This window comes from Toxorhynchites rutilus, chromosome 1 (assembly GCF_029784135.1).
Source record: "Toxorhynchites rutilus septentrionalis strain SRP chromosome 1, ASM2978413v1, whole genome shotgun sequence".
Classification (NCBI taxonomy): Eukaryota; Metazoa; Arthropoda; class Insecta; order Diptera; family Culicidae; genus Toxorhynchites; species Toxorhynchites rutilus.
Genome location: NC_073744.1, coordinates 177,708,245 through 177,721,648, shown reverse-complemented (window position 1 = coordinate 177,721,648; position 13,404 = coordinate 177,708,245). Strand labels below are relative to the sequence as shown.

The 13,404-nt window shown below is 38.4% G+C and overlaps 1 protein-coding gene across 2 annotated transcripts; it reads left to right on the top strand.

The window, feature by feature from the left end:
* Positions 1 to 4,044: 4,044 nt before the first annotated feature.
* Positions 4,045 to 5,139, top strand: LOC129776234 (60S acidic ribosomal protein P2). 2 transcript variants are annotated; one of them, XM_055781768.1, is made up of 4 exons: positions 4,045 to 4,198; positions 4,409 to 4,689; positions 4,781 to 4,845; positions 5,041 to 5,139. In XM_055781768.1, exons 2-3 carry the CDS (start codon positions 4,410 to 4,412, stop codon positions 4,840 to 4,842), a joined length of 342 nt encoding a protein of 113 aa, XP_055637743.1. In that variant the 5' UTR covers positions 4,045 to 4,198; position 4,409; the 3' UTR covers positions 4,843 to 4,845; positions 5,041 to 5,139. The 2 variants fall into 2 exon arrangements, with proteins under 2 accessions (XP_055637743.1, XP_055637753.1); XM_055781778.1 differs by having other exon boundaries at positions 4,121 to 4,143.
* Positions 5,140 to 13,404: the final 8,265 nt, after the last annotated feature.

Sequence of the window (13,404 nt, the reverse complement as noted above, 5' to 3'; positions counted from 1 at the left end):
CCGCCACACACACACACACACACACACACACACGCGCGGAATTCTTTCCGTTTGGATGCCAGAAAGATCCGGAAAATAATCTGCCAGTTCCTCTGGGAATTTAAAAATACATTCATGTGAAAGAGTTTATTTGAATGTTTTCTTTCCATGTAACACTGTGATCAAATACATTTGGTTTTGTGGTTTTTCAATTAATCGCAATTAACAGGATAGCTTCTGAAGATTATTCTTCCCCATCAGTAGGATATTTCCGTATCCAATATTGTATGCGCCCGCAATCGATTATTGCTCAGTCGCCGAAAGTTCCGAGCTCAGAGAGTTCATTCCCCTCTAGTTTGCCTTCCAAATTGCCATCGTAAACCACACCTTCTCTCGATTCAATCACACACAAAAAGCATACTTAAGCGATATTCTGGTGGTGAGTCGCATTCATTTTTCGTGAGGACATCGACAAGACAACACTGTTGGCTAACGTGCTGGAGGAGGTGGACGGCGAAGGATCGAGATCTGCCCTGAAACGCAAGCAGTTTGTTTGAAACTGTGAGGGAGCACAGAGAAGCCGATCCTTCAGGAGAAGAGAAGGTGACCATCGAAGCAGCCGCTACACACACACACATACACGCACGGAATTCTTTCCGTTTGGATGCCATTCAGCATCGAGAAAGATCCGGAAAATAATCGGCCAGTTCCTCTGGGAATTTAAAAAAAAATCATTTGAAAGAGTTTATTTGAATGTTTTCTATCCATGTAACACTGTGACCAAATATGTTTCAATCAAGTGCTATTAACAGATGGTTATCGAGTTAGCATTAACCACTGGTGGGCTTCCAGTATCGAGGAAAATGTAGAAATATCTAATCGTTACTGAAAATAATCTGCCAGTTCCTCTGGGAATTTGAAAATACATTCATGTGAAAGAGTTTATTTGAATTTTTTCTATCCATGTAACACTGTGACCAAATACATTAGGTTTTGTGATTTTTCAATCAATCGCAATTAACAGGATAGCTTCTGAAGATTATTCTTCCCCATCAGTAGGATATTTTCGTATCCAATATTGGATGCATAAAACCTTGTACCTCCAACGTAACGCTCTCGTTTTCGAAGTCCCCCAAATATTCATTTATTCATTCATTCAGAATGGATTCAGATTCAACTTCAAACAAAGGATCACTGAATCAACGATAGTCCTACGTCACCATTGCGGTTATACCATAGATATAACCCACTTTCTGTTTTTTTATTGAAGAAGTCGCTTAGGGGCAAGTTGGCGAACTGCAACATTATGTTAATTTTTGGTTTTTTATTGCAGATGGTTAGTACTTATAAGCGAAAAAGAGACCAATATTGGTCGGACACCAGTTTGGAGAACGTTACGAAAGCTATAGAAGAAGGTCTGTCTGTTCTGGGTGCTTCAAATGGTTCGGTGTGCCAGAGCCAACTTTGAGACGCTAACGACGAAAATATCCAGACATGGAGGTTAGATTTTCAATTCAGAATTTGCGTTTCCATGTTCTTTATGCAAGAAATATTAAATCTGTATCAATTTCAGGATAGGTCGTCCAATAAAGGCCGCTTTAAAGTCACATTCAGGTCCAGCTTTGAAGACTTACCTATTCGTTTGCGGTTAAAAATGGCATAGAGCACCCTTTCAAAGGAACATGCGCTGGACGGACATGGGTTGAAATGGTTTATGAAGGCTCATAAGCTACCTTTGAGAAAGCCATAAAATACCTCAGAAGCTCGAATCATGGCGTTCAATAAAGAAAATTGTAACTTATTTTTTCGAACTTCGGGAGATATACGAGCTTAGTATTGTTTTCCTGCGTACAGTGTTGATGAAACTAGCGTTTTCACTGTTCCAATCAAGGATAAATAAATAATTGTTACATAATTACATTTTGTTGATTTTTAGGTGACCAAACCATATTCGCCAACTTGCCTCCATGCATTCACCATCTTGCCTCCACGTGGTCTTCTTCAACTTCAACTTCTTCAATAAAAAAAAATTAGCTGAAAAAAATTCATGATTGAAACTCGCCGGAAACAAACAGATTATGTACAATAGAGTAGCTTTATCATGTATAAAATTATTTTGAAATTTTAACTTTTCTCATAAATTGGATAATGAATTTTGAAAAAACGGAAAAAATAACAAAATCACGATTTTTCTCATTTTTATTTTTTACTTTTTTGTGATACCGTTTTCGGCAGAGTACAAAATTTGGCCTTGTTATGATGCATCTTCATTAAAAAGTAGATGGCACTACCTTCATTACAACGGGTCAAATTACCGATTCGTCATCTTGCCTCCCTCACCAACTTGCCTCCCTCTCCCCTATGCATAATCAAACTTAAAATATTCGAAGATTCTCCATGGCTTTGGTCAAATCGCGTTCTGAATCCATCGTAAACATACAAAACTCTGACTTTTTTACCATATACTGACCAAATTTAATGGTTGAAATGAATCTAAATAGAAATAAAATGAATAATTGCGACGTAGAATAAACATACATCATCACTTTGGAGGTTCTGAGCTCTAATGTAAGTGTCGCATGAGCTGATTCAGCTGAGCGTAAATTCGTCAATTCGCGACATAGAAGGTACAATGTCGCCGTCTAGCGGATTTTATGGATGTATGAGGAAAATGTAAACGCTGAAAAGGTTAGAAAATCACAATTTTACATTCTTTCATTCATAACATATGACGAATGATTCGGTACGAGTATTATAACTTACATTTTTTCACTAGGTAAATGATGGGTGGCATTTGTTGCGCTTCAAATATTGCATATCCTTCTCGTATCGGTCGGAAGGAAGCCCTTGCGTAATCAATGATATCAACCAACTTTGTATGATATCGATTGCATCGTCCTTATTCACAGTTTGAGCTTCTGAAAAATGTCCGGAAGTTAGTACTCATAACCTATATTCACTATAAAACATAAAAATTTCGAAACTTATCTATGACTGTGGTCCAATTGCGTGTGGAGACCATTGTAAATAAAAAAATATAATTTTCTTACCATTTACTGATGACATTTAATGGCTAAAATGATTTTAAATAGAAATTAATGAAAATAATCACGACCGAATCGCGCTGTTCAGTGCGTAAAATAAACAAACACCCTCACTTTTGTGGTTTTGAGCTCTAATGTAGATGTCGCATAAGCTGATTCAGCTTTGCGCAAATTCGTCAACAGACTAAGCTATTATTTGATGCCAAAACCTTACCATATGGTAGCTTTTCAAAGCTTGGCATAAAATGAGTTAACGTTTCAACACTTATACCAAGCCATAACATCATAATAAACATACCACATTGTAAAACGATGATTTTATAACCTTTTCAGCGTGGAAAGAGTACAGTAGAACCCCCATGATCTGCGATGCGGTCTATCCGCGAAAGCGAGTTCCATAGTAATTCTATGAACCTACCCTAAATTTGACAATGAGTGGTAGGTTTTTGTTCTTCTGTTTTGGTCATGACTTTCACATTATTTGACTACTGGTGTACACGACCTTACAGATGGATAGTTCAATGATTCCTGTATTGATAAAACATTGTTTTCATTTTGAAATATCTTTTTTTTTGCGTTTCCACCTCATTTTTAGTCATCTGTTGTGTTATCCGCGATTTTCGTGATCCACGGTGAGCTAGCCCGACTATTCCGCGGATAATCGGGGTTCCACTGTACTTAAATTTGGGATATTTGAAGGAAAATTCGGATTTTTTTATGCGCTGCGCCATCTGATTGTAAGAGCACCCGCATACTACAGACTTTCTGTCAACCAACAGTTTGATCGGGTCGGCAAAAACCGACCCAACTGAATCGGCGCCATGTGCGCACATACATACCTCTCCGTACTGATTAAGAAGCCGACCAAACTATCGGTCGACAAATCAGTCTGCAGTCTGCGGGGGCTCTAAATGTAACGTAAATTCGGCATTTGGTCCACCGTTCATTTGAAAAAAGCCGTTCGCTAAAGTACGCTGCCATTTAGCCCATGCCAATGCTTCTGAATGTCACCATCAGAGGCCACTGGCATGTGCATTGTTGTGCATTTTGACGGTCCAACATCCGCCCAGAGCGCACTCGAACGTCTGTCTTCCTCTTTCAAGTTTTGACCATCAAACAAGTGAGTTGTATATCATTTTCGTGCTGCCCTCGTTTCGTGTCGGAAGGACTTAAAAGTAAGCTTGTATATCTTTTTAAACGCGTTTTTGGTGGTTTCAAACGTACTATCGATGAATTGTGCAATGTTTCAATGGAATATTGGATTAGAGTTAATTAAATTTGTTGGTTAGGTCCCGACTAGAAGTGGTGAAATCATTTTAACGCGCTCTCGCATTGTTTCGGTGTGATAAAAGTTCGGTGATTAAAAGTACGTTCCGTTTTTCCAGAATGCGTTACGTGGCTGCATACCTTTTGGCTGTCCTCGGAGGAAACGCCTCCCCCTCGAATGCGGACATCGAGAAAATTCTCAGCTCGGTGGGAGTCGAAGCCGATTCGGCCCGCGTCACCAAAGTCGTCAACGAGCTGAAGGGCAAGTCGGTGGAGGAACTGATCGCTTCCGGCCGTGAGAAGCTCTCGTCCATGCCAGCGGGCGGTGCTGCTCCAGCTGCTGGTGCCGCCGCCGCTGGTGGTGCTGCCGCTGCTGCCCCAGCCGAAGAGAAGAAGAAGGGTAAGTTTGTGGTGAACACGCTACATAACCTCTTCTTGCAGTTCAAAGGAATGAATGGTCTAACGTTTCTGTCACTTTTTTGTTTTTACAGAGGAGAAGAAGGAAGAATCCGAATCCGAGGATGACGACATGGGCTTCGGTCTCTTTGAATAAGAGGTAAGTGTTTGTAAACGAAAATCAACAATGGAATCCTCCGCTACCAATGATGAATAAACTAAATCACCATCTTTCGACTGATTAAACTCGTGACTGTGAACATAGTTTTTACTGAGGCCGTTTGGCAGCGAATATACCGCTAAACTCTTAAAGGAACAGTTAAATAATCGTTTTCATTGTTTCGTCTGCTTACAGATTCAATCGCATCGGGCAAAGTGTTCCGGCGACTAACCGTCGAATATAAAAAAGTACAATGTGTTTATTTCTATGAAATAAATATACGCCAAAATGTAACGAATTTCATTCTCCTAAAAGAATGATAAAGAAATCTCCCCGAAACAATTCTTCCAACGGGTATTAAGGAGCTGTTCCTTCAAACTCAGAGAATTTTCCCAATGTGTATCCGCTATTCGATCATTAAATGTATATGAAAATATGAGTTGTAAATAATTTTTGGAAAATTAGTTCAACAAGTAGACACTAACTTCGTTCGAAGGTTTTTACAAGTTCAAACCTTGACTTGCGTTTGGCATCAGAGTCGGACTGGGAGCTTAAATTTCAACCATGAGGGAATACTTTTCTTCCACAGGAAACGCACGCTTTCACACTAGCATAAGCACCCGCTGCTATTACTCCAGTTGAGAAGAAGGAAGATAACTCGGAGCACTACATAATCTCGCAGTTTGTAAAGACCTGATTCGAAGCATCCGAATTAAAGAATGAAGATAGTGGATTCGATTTGTTTGAATGATGATGTAAGTTAATTTTCGAAAGTATATCAAAATATTGGTTTTCAATGATGAATAAACTAAATCACCATCTTTCGACTGATAGAACTCGTGACTGTGAACATAGTTTCTACTGATTCATCATTTCGATCGCTCACTCAACGCACAATAAGACAATCGACTAATCATTTGTATCGTTTCATCTTCTTACAGATTCATCCGTGCCAACCGATTTGTTCCGACCAGTATCCTTCGACTAAGTTCAACGTTTTTATACGTTTGAAATAAATGGTGACAAAAGTTTAGTAAACTTGCGGAGAATGCAAAAGAAATGTTCCCAAATCAAGCGGATGAACAAGTATTACAGTATCGTAAATGTAACGCATTCGATACGTTTTCTAAATAATTCTTCATTATTAGCATTTTAGAAAGTGTGGACAATTGTGGGATGTCAGTTACATTCGGAGGGTTGTTAACACGTTGAGCACATAATTTTTCTTGATGCGCTTTCCATTCAGCTCGCATCAAGTGCGTTTGCACAATATCAGTGTTAGTCCCAGCTGCCAAAGATAATTATTGTATTAATAGATAATAGACAGAAATTTGACTGGAAAGCAATCGCAATCATTTTTTTTTCCATTTTCCGGGAAATGAGGAAAAACACATTGCGTTGATTACGAACGTCACTTTACGGTGAAAACGGAAAAAAGTACAGGGTGGCAACTCAACCAGGAAATATCCAGGATTGTTTTTTCACCAGAAAAAAACAGGAGGTGGGTTATATCTATGGTATAACCGCAAGGGCGACGTAGGACTATCGTTGATTCAGAGATCATTTGTTTGAAGTTGAATCTAAATTCATTCTGAATGAATGAATATTTGGGGGACTTCGAAAACGAGAGCGTTACGTTGGAGGCACAAGGTTTTATGCATCCAATATTGGATACGGAAATATCCTACTGATGGGGAAGAATAATCTTCAGAAGCTATCCTGTTGATTGCGATTGATTGAAAAATCACAAAACCTAATGTATTTGGTCACAGTGTTTCATGGATAGAAAACATTAAAATAAACTCTTTCACATGAATGTAATTTCAAATTCCCAGAGGAACTGGCAGATTATTTTCAGTAACGATTAGATATTTCTACATTTTCCTCGATACTGGAAGCCCACCAGTGGTTAATGCTAACTCGATAACCATCTGTTAATAGCACTTGATTGAAACATATTTGGTCACAGTGTTACATGGATAGAAAACATCAAAATAAACTCTTTCACATGAATGTAATTTTAAATTCCCAGAGGAACTAGCAGATTATTTTCCGGATCTTTCTCGATGCTGAACGGCATCCAAACGGAAAGAATTTCGTGCGTGTATGTGTGTGTAGCGGCTGCTTCCATGGTCACCTTCTCTTCTCCTGAAGGATCGGCTTCTCAGTGCTCCTCACAGTTTCAAACATGCCGTCCAGCACCCTCAGCAACGATGTTGTCTTGTCGATGTCCTCACGAAAAATGAATGCGTCTCACCACCAGAATATCGCTTAAGTATGCTTTTTGTGCGTGATTGAATCGAGAGAAGGCGTGGTTTACGATGGCAATTTGGAAGGCAAACTAGAGGGGAACGAACTCTCTGAGATAGGAAATTTCGGCGACTGAGCAATAATCGATTGCGGGCGCATACAATATTGGATACGGAAATATCCTACTGACGGAGAAGAATAATCTTCAGAAGCTATCCTGTTAATTGCGATTGATTGAAAAATCACAAAACCAAATGTATTTGGTCACAGTGTTACATGGATAGAAAACATTCAAATAAATTCTTTCACATGAATGTAATTTTAAATTCCCAGAGGAACTGGCAGATTTTTTTCAGTAACGATTGGATATTTCCACATTTTCCTCGATACTGGAAGCCCACCAGTGGTTTATGCTAACTCGATAAACATCTGTTAATAGCACTTGATTGAAACATATTTGGTCGCAGTGTTACATGGATAGAAAACATTCAAATAAACTCTTTCACATGAATGTATTTTTAAATTCCCAGAGGAACTGGCAGATTATTTTCCAGATCTTTCTCGATGTTGAATGGCATCCAAACGGAAAGAATTCCGCGCGTGTATGTGTGTGTATATGTGTGTAGCGGCTGCTTCGAGATCTTCCCGGGAAACCGTTTGTGGCATCACTCTTCTCCTGATGGATTCCCTTCTGGCCTAAGGTGCACAAACAGGCTCTTGGTGACACCGTTCATCCGCGCTTTCATGATAAATGAAGAGCTTCACCACAACAGCGACAACATGCTCCAATCGCTGTTCAATTAGAACTGAGTGGATTTCCGAGCGGCGCTCGCTTATATACCGATTGGTGATTTCAATAGCCTGTTTTGAAAGCAAATTTAAGACTATTGAAACATATTTTTGGATCAGAAAGTAACAAGTATAGAACGCGTATACATTTTATCTTTCGAATGAAGTGTTTATCATACCATTTCGTTCAGTTGTTTAGGAGCTATTAACACTCAAAATCTCGGTCTCCGGCGTAACGCTTTCGTTTTCGAAACTTTGATTTTACACCCCGGTATAGAAATGAAAGACGTAGTCCTACGTCAAAAAAACAGGAAATAACCAGGAATTTTCTTTCAAAACCAGGAAAAATCTGATGGATTAATATTTTAAATAATTATTTAAATGTAGTGCATTTGTATATTTTATATACATTGATCTTCAATCAGAGTCAACGTAGATTTCGCCTACACTCGAGTCCTGTCTAGATTCAGAGTTTCTGGTCGACGCAAGTTTGATTTTTCATCTTCCCACAAACACAATTACTAAAAATAACAAAATCAAAAATAGTCGCTGCCAAAGAAGATGCAACGAAAATCGCAGTCATGGGTACAGCTGGAGATAAGTTTGATTTTGTTCATTTCCACTGAAACGCAGAACACAGATACGAGTCAGGTCGTGAACTCATTTGGGCAATCTTCCTCAGCAAGTGGTAGACCTGAACCCATGAAACTCTAGTGTTCTAGTGCTAAGCTCTTTCCGCATATGTTTCCGGACAGTGAAATAGCACCAAAGATGGAGCTCAGCAGAACTAAAATGAGCTACCTGATCACATACGGTATTGCGCCATACTTTTGACGTAGGACTGCGTCTTTGATTTCTATATAGGGGGGGTCACTACGAAAAATGTAACGTTTATCAAGAGTTTTCAAATGCATATTACGCAGAATCGTTCTTACGATATATATTATAATATATACCATTAGACGGCAAATTTATCCAGCAATTCGCCAGAGACATGAACAGTGGAAACAATAAAACAAGTGAGCAATTTAACAAATAAAAGAGGTATGTTTTGCGAGGCGATGTGAAGGTAAATCATGTATTCTGCATTCTTTCTATCAATTTCGTTCCCATGAATGTTGTAAGCAACACAAAATTGTGTGCAATAATTCGTTCTATCAAACAAATTAGCAAGACCTTTTTCGAATGTAAACATGTTGAAGTAATCAGATGCAAGATTGTATGCATCACTGAAATTTCATCAAAGCAACGAGGAAAGTGTCACCTATACAGTGATCTTCGTTATTTTTAAATAAATAAACAAAGTATTTAATTATTAAATAAAACATAAAGAAAAACAAATTGGCCCTTTTCAAAAAGTAGTCTTATTCTTTTTTGAAGTTTTGAAGTATGCAAAGTTGTTTAAATGAAGGAAGGGATACTCTTATATTTTCACGCTAATAATACTTTGTTTATACCGATTACCGTTACCTATTAGTCATAGAAACTGCGTAAATTTCACTACACATTAAAATTGTGAACTACAACATCGTTAAAAAAAAGTATTTAGTATGTTTCCTTGCAGACAAACGACCGCAAAGGGTTTACCCACCTGTACTCACCTGCAAAATAATAACTCGTGCGTGTCTCTGCAATGATACCTGATACCATTAATTCATTAACGCTATTACATTTATTATAATGTTTTTTGAACAACCAATTACGCTTTGCTTCGTACGTTCAGAAAACAGTGTCTCACTGTAAACCCTACTGCAAGGAGCATGAAAATAAAGTTTCAGTTTCGTCTCTTTTGCTTCGTTTAATTTGATCTGTGGTGATGTAAGTCTTAGATTATCATCCCTGAAGACAGTTCAAAGTTTTTAAATCTAGAATAAAAATAGTGTATTGATGTTCTATGCTTATTTGAATTCGTAGTTCCTACTCTCACTCCACTAGTATTAAAATTATTTCAATTTATCCACAAAAATTTAATAATTGTCAGCCCTATTCTGTATTCCGACGGATTTACATTTCGTTCGAAACCGTTATTTCGTTCGAGTTTTAATTTCGCATTCCCTATTTCGAACGTTTTGCCCATTCAATGTTTGAAGAGAAACAGATCGAACGAAATGCAAAAACAACTCGAACGAAATACAGAATGGAATTTTATCAAGTCGTTCGAAATATTTCGACTCGATCGAAATGCAGAATAGGGGTGAATGGTAATAGAAAATCTTTGACAGAAAAATCCAATATTCCATGCAGAAAACTTAATACTCTTTTAGGAAATATTCATTCTATTTGGAAAATTTAATCATAGTTCCTTATATATTCCTTATTTTTATGCAAAAATGCGTTTATTACTCCGTAAAATATAAACCTTTATTTATTTCATTTACACATGTAGTTTTTTCAAGTTTCGTATTTTCAAATAAAAAGCCGAATATCTCTCCTCGAAGCTTGCCGTCTCTCTGAGGGGGAGGACTGCCATACTAATGAAGGATACATTTCTCCATAATTCAAGAACTAATGAAACAAACAGAACTAAATTTGGGTGTTTGTCTTTATTCTATCATATTTTCTGTATCAACCATTTATTCCATGTAACGGAGAAACATGTTATTGTTGAAAAATGTTGAACGAAAATTGTGTCTGAAAATAATCTGGTTTGTATTATAATGATGAGTTTTGGTAGAAGTACTAGGATTTTTGTAGTGAAAGGTAAATTCAACAGGTCGATTAGAAGATCAATCAATGAACAGTTCCTCGATTGGACCCGTGAACTTGCGCTTAGTAAGAAAACGTGACGACAAAAAAATTATAGGAGGTTGTGTCCAAGATAATGATTTTTGATGATTTTGAATTTTTGATTGTTCCATTTTGTGCTCCTCATATCGTACCGACCAAAACGGGCAACCAGAGCAGCAGCGAAATAGAATGAAGCACGATTGGAAAGGAAAAAGAAAAAATGAACGAAACAATGGTCGCAGTCTCACACATGCGTAATTCTCGAGCCAGCCAGTCAGCTTAAAAATCCCCGCTCGGCTGCCGTAACGATCATTCTTTGTGTGGACACCGACTGGACAACATCGTTGCTGGACGAGCTGGATGGCGAGGGATCGAGTGCCTTTCTCAAGGCAAGAGGTCGGAGGTGGTAGCGCTGGAGTAGAGTAGAGTAGAGTTTTCGAAGGGCCTTTCTCAAGGCTAGAGACGAATGAACTGCAAAAGTTTAAAGTCTCTATAATACAATACCTTCCTTCCTTCCGTAACGATCATTCTCATTCAAACCGTACACCACATCGGTTCGCATCACAACACATCAACAAACCAACCCAAGCAGCCATGTCTGGACATGGTAATGGAGGAAAAGTGAAGGGAAAGGCAAAATCCCGCTCGAACCGTGTTGATCTGGAGTTCCCCGCAAGGGTAGCTAGGCCGAGCGCGTTAGTACCAGTGCACCAGTCCACCTTGCCGGCGTTATATAGTTTCGGCCGCCGAAGTGATCGAGTTAGCTGGCAAAGCTGCTCGCGACGATAAGAAAATCCGCATTCGGAACAGAACACATTCGGTTCGGTGGACATTAAGACAACAGGCAGTTGCAGCGAGTGGCGAGTGGCAAACGCAATCGCAAAACGGCATCAGGTAGCAGAAGAAAAAAGTTTGTTCTTTATACAAACTGCTTTGGTGGCAAATCCAGAACAAGGCGGCATCGAGGGCGTTCGAAATGGTTTTTTGACGTAGGATTACGTCTTTCGGGAACATATTGGGGTACAAATTGAAAATCGAGCACATCGTGAAAATTGTCTAATTTCAAACGCTTATTGCTCAATCATTTCATGATGGATTGATGAATTTTTTGCGTCAATCGATTCTGGCACTCCAGAACAATTTTTCATATTGAAGAAAATAATATATGTCATGAAACTAACTATCGAACTATTGAAAAATCTTAACTCCTATCCTAACGGAAATACTCTCTTTTGGTTGGTTGAAATTGACGATACATGTGGCGGTTCCCTAACAGAGTCATCAAAACCAAGGTGCCTGGGTGAACTCGGCATTGCCAATATATGCAAGTCGGGGGCATTTTTATATTCCAAGTTGGGTGAGGGATACGATTAATTCTAGCAAATAAAATCTAAATCTGGAACTTTAGTGTTGGTTGCTTCGTGAAATTTCATATCAATGACCGATTGTGTATTGTGAAAAATTTAGCACAAGTGTAAGTGTAAAATTGTTGTGTTAAAAATCACTTGATATATGAAACGATTTATTTCTATTTTCATAAATAAAAATCAATGTGTGTTCCCGCTCGAGAACGGGTCGTTCGGTTTAAGCTGTCTGTTTTGTTATGTTCATTTTCACACAAGAAAAGTTTATACGGCGAGAAAAATTGGAAAAGTGAAGAAATATTAGAAAATGTGATTTCCCACATGCTCTATATATAGTATAGGTGTTGGTGTTGTTAGTCCAATTAAAATTCGCATTGGGTTGAATAAACATTCAGGAACTAAAAATTATAATAGAAAATTACCTTTTCCATTTCAAATATTTTTCTCTACATTAAAGTAACATGTTTTTACTGATGTGAAAAATTGATGATTGTGTACGGTATTGGTAATTAATTATTATAAATTAGTGAGTTTTTTTTCATCCATACATAACACAGGCAGCATCTAATCTAGGATCACAGAGGGCGGTTTTCATTATATCTCGTTCCACTTCAGCATCTTTTTTGTGATACGTACTATCCAACGACTGTTTGCCATCCTTCTGTTATCATCACTCGGTAAACACTGGTGGAGTGAACAAACAATACCGAACAACCAAACAAAACGGCTCTTTTCAGGGCCACCAAATCATTATCAAAGAGTTTGCCGATGTTAATTTTCCAACATATCAAAAATCAACAGATAGACTAACGGAATCCTACGTCAATTATGCGGTCGTGTCTCGGACACAACCCTCCTGTGACTTTTTCAAAGCCACGAGTACTAAGTTTTCTAAATTGGAACCATTCCATAAAACAAGGCGCTTTCAGGGCCATTAAACCTTCCAAAAAAGAGTTTAGGAAATACAGTTCAATGCTTTCTAAAACATTATCCAAAATAATAATAAAACACAAATTGATTTTTTCATAATTTGTTTGCCAGGATATGATGAGTATGTGAATTTGGCAGTTGTTCTGAGCTTATTGATTTTCACCAATTCTTAAATTGCGCTAGAGTATAAAACACGCGGACCCCAAAAAAATATCTTATTTTCTTTCAAACCGTAAACCCGTGCCGTTGTACGGCATCGGCATCGTGGACGTAACAAAGGAGGACAAGTTAAGGGAAAGGCAAAGTCTCACTCGAACCGTGCAGATCTCCAGTTCCCTGTTGGCCGTATTCACTGATTGCTCCGCAAGGGTAACTAGGCCGAACGGATTGGTGCCGGAGCACCAGTCTACCTAACAGCGAGTATAGAGTTTCGGCCGTCGGAGTGCTCGAGTTGGCTTGCAAAGCTGCTCACGACAATCAGAAAACACGCATCAAGAAC

Coding starts and splice junctions, on each gene's coding strand:
- LOC129776234 (XM_055781768.1), top strand. CDS start 4,410: ATGCGTTACGTGGCTGCATACCTTTTGGCTGTCCTCGGAGGAAACGCC. Junction 4,690..4,780: donor AGCCGAAGAGAAGAAGAAGG/GTAAGTTTGTGG, acceptor TTGTTTTTACAG/AGGAGAAGAAGGAAGAATCC.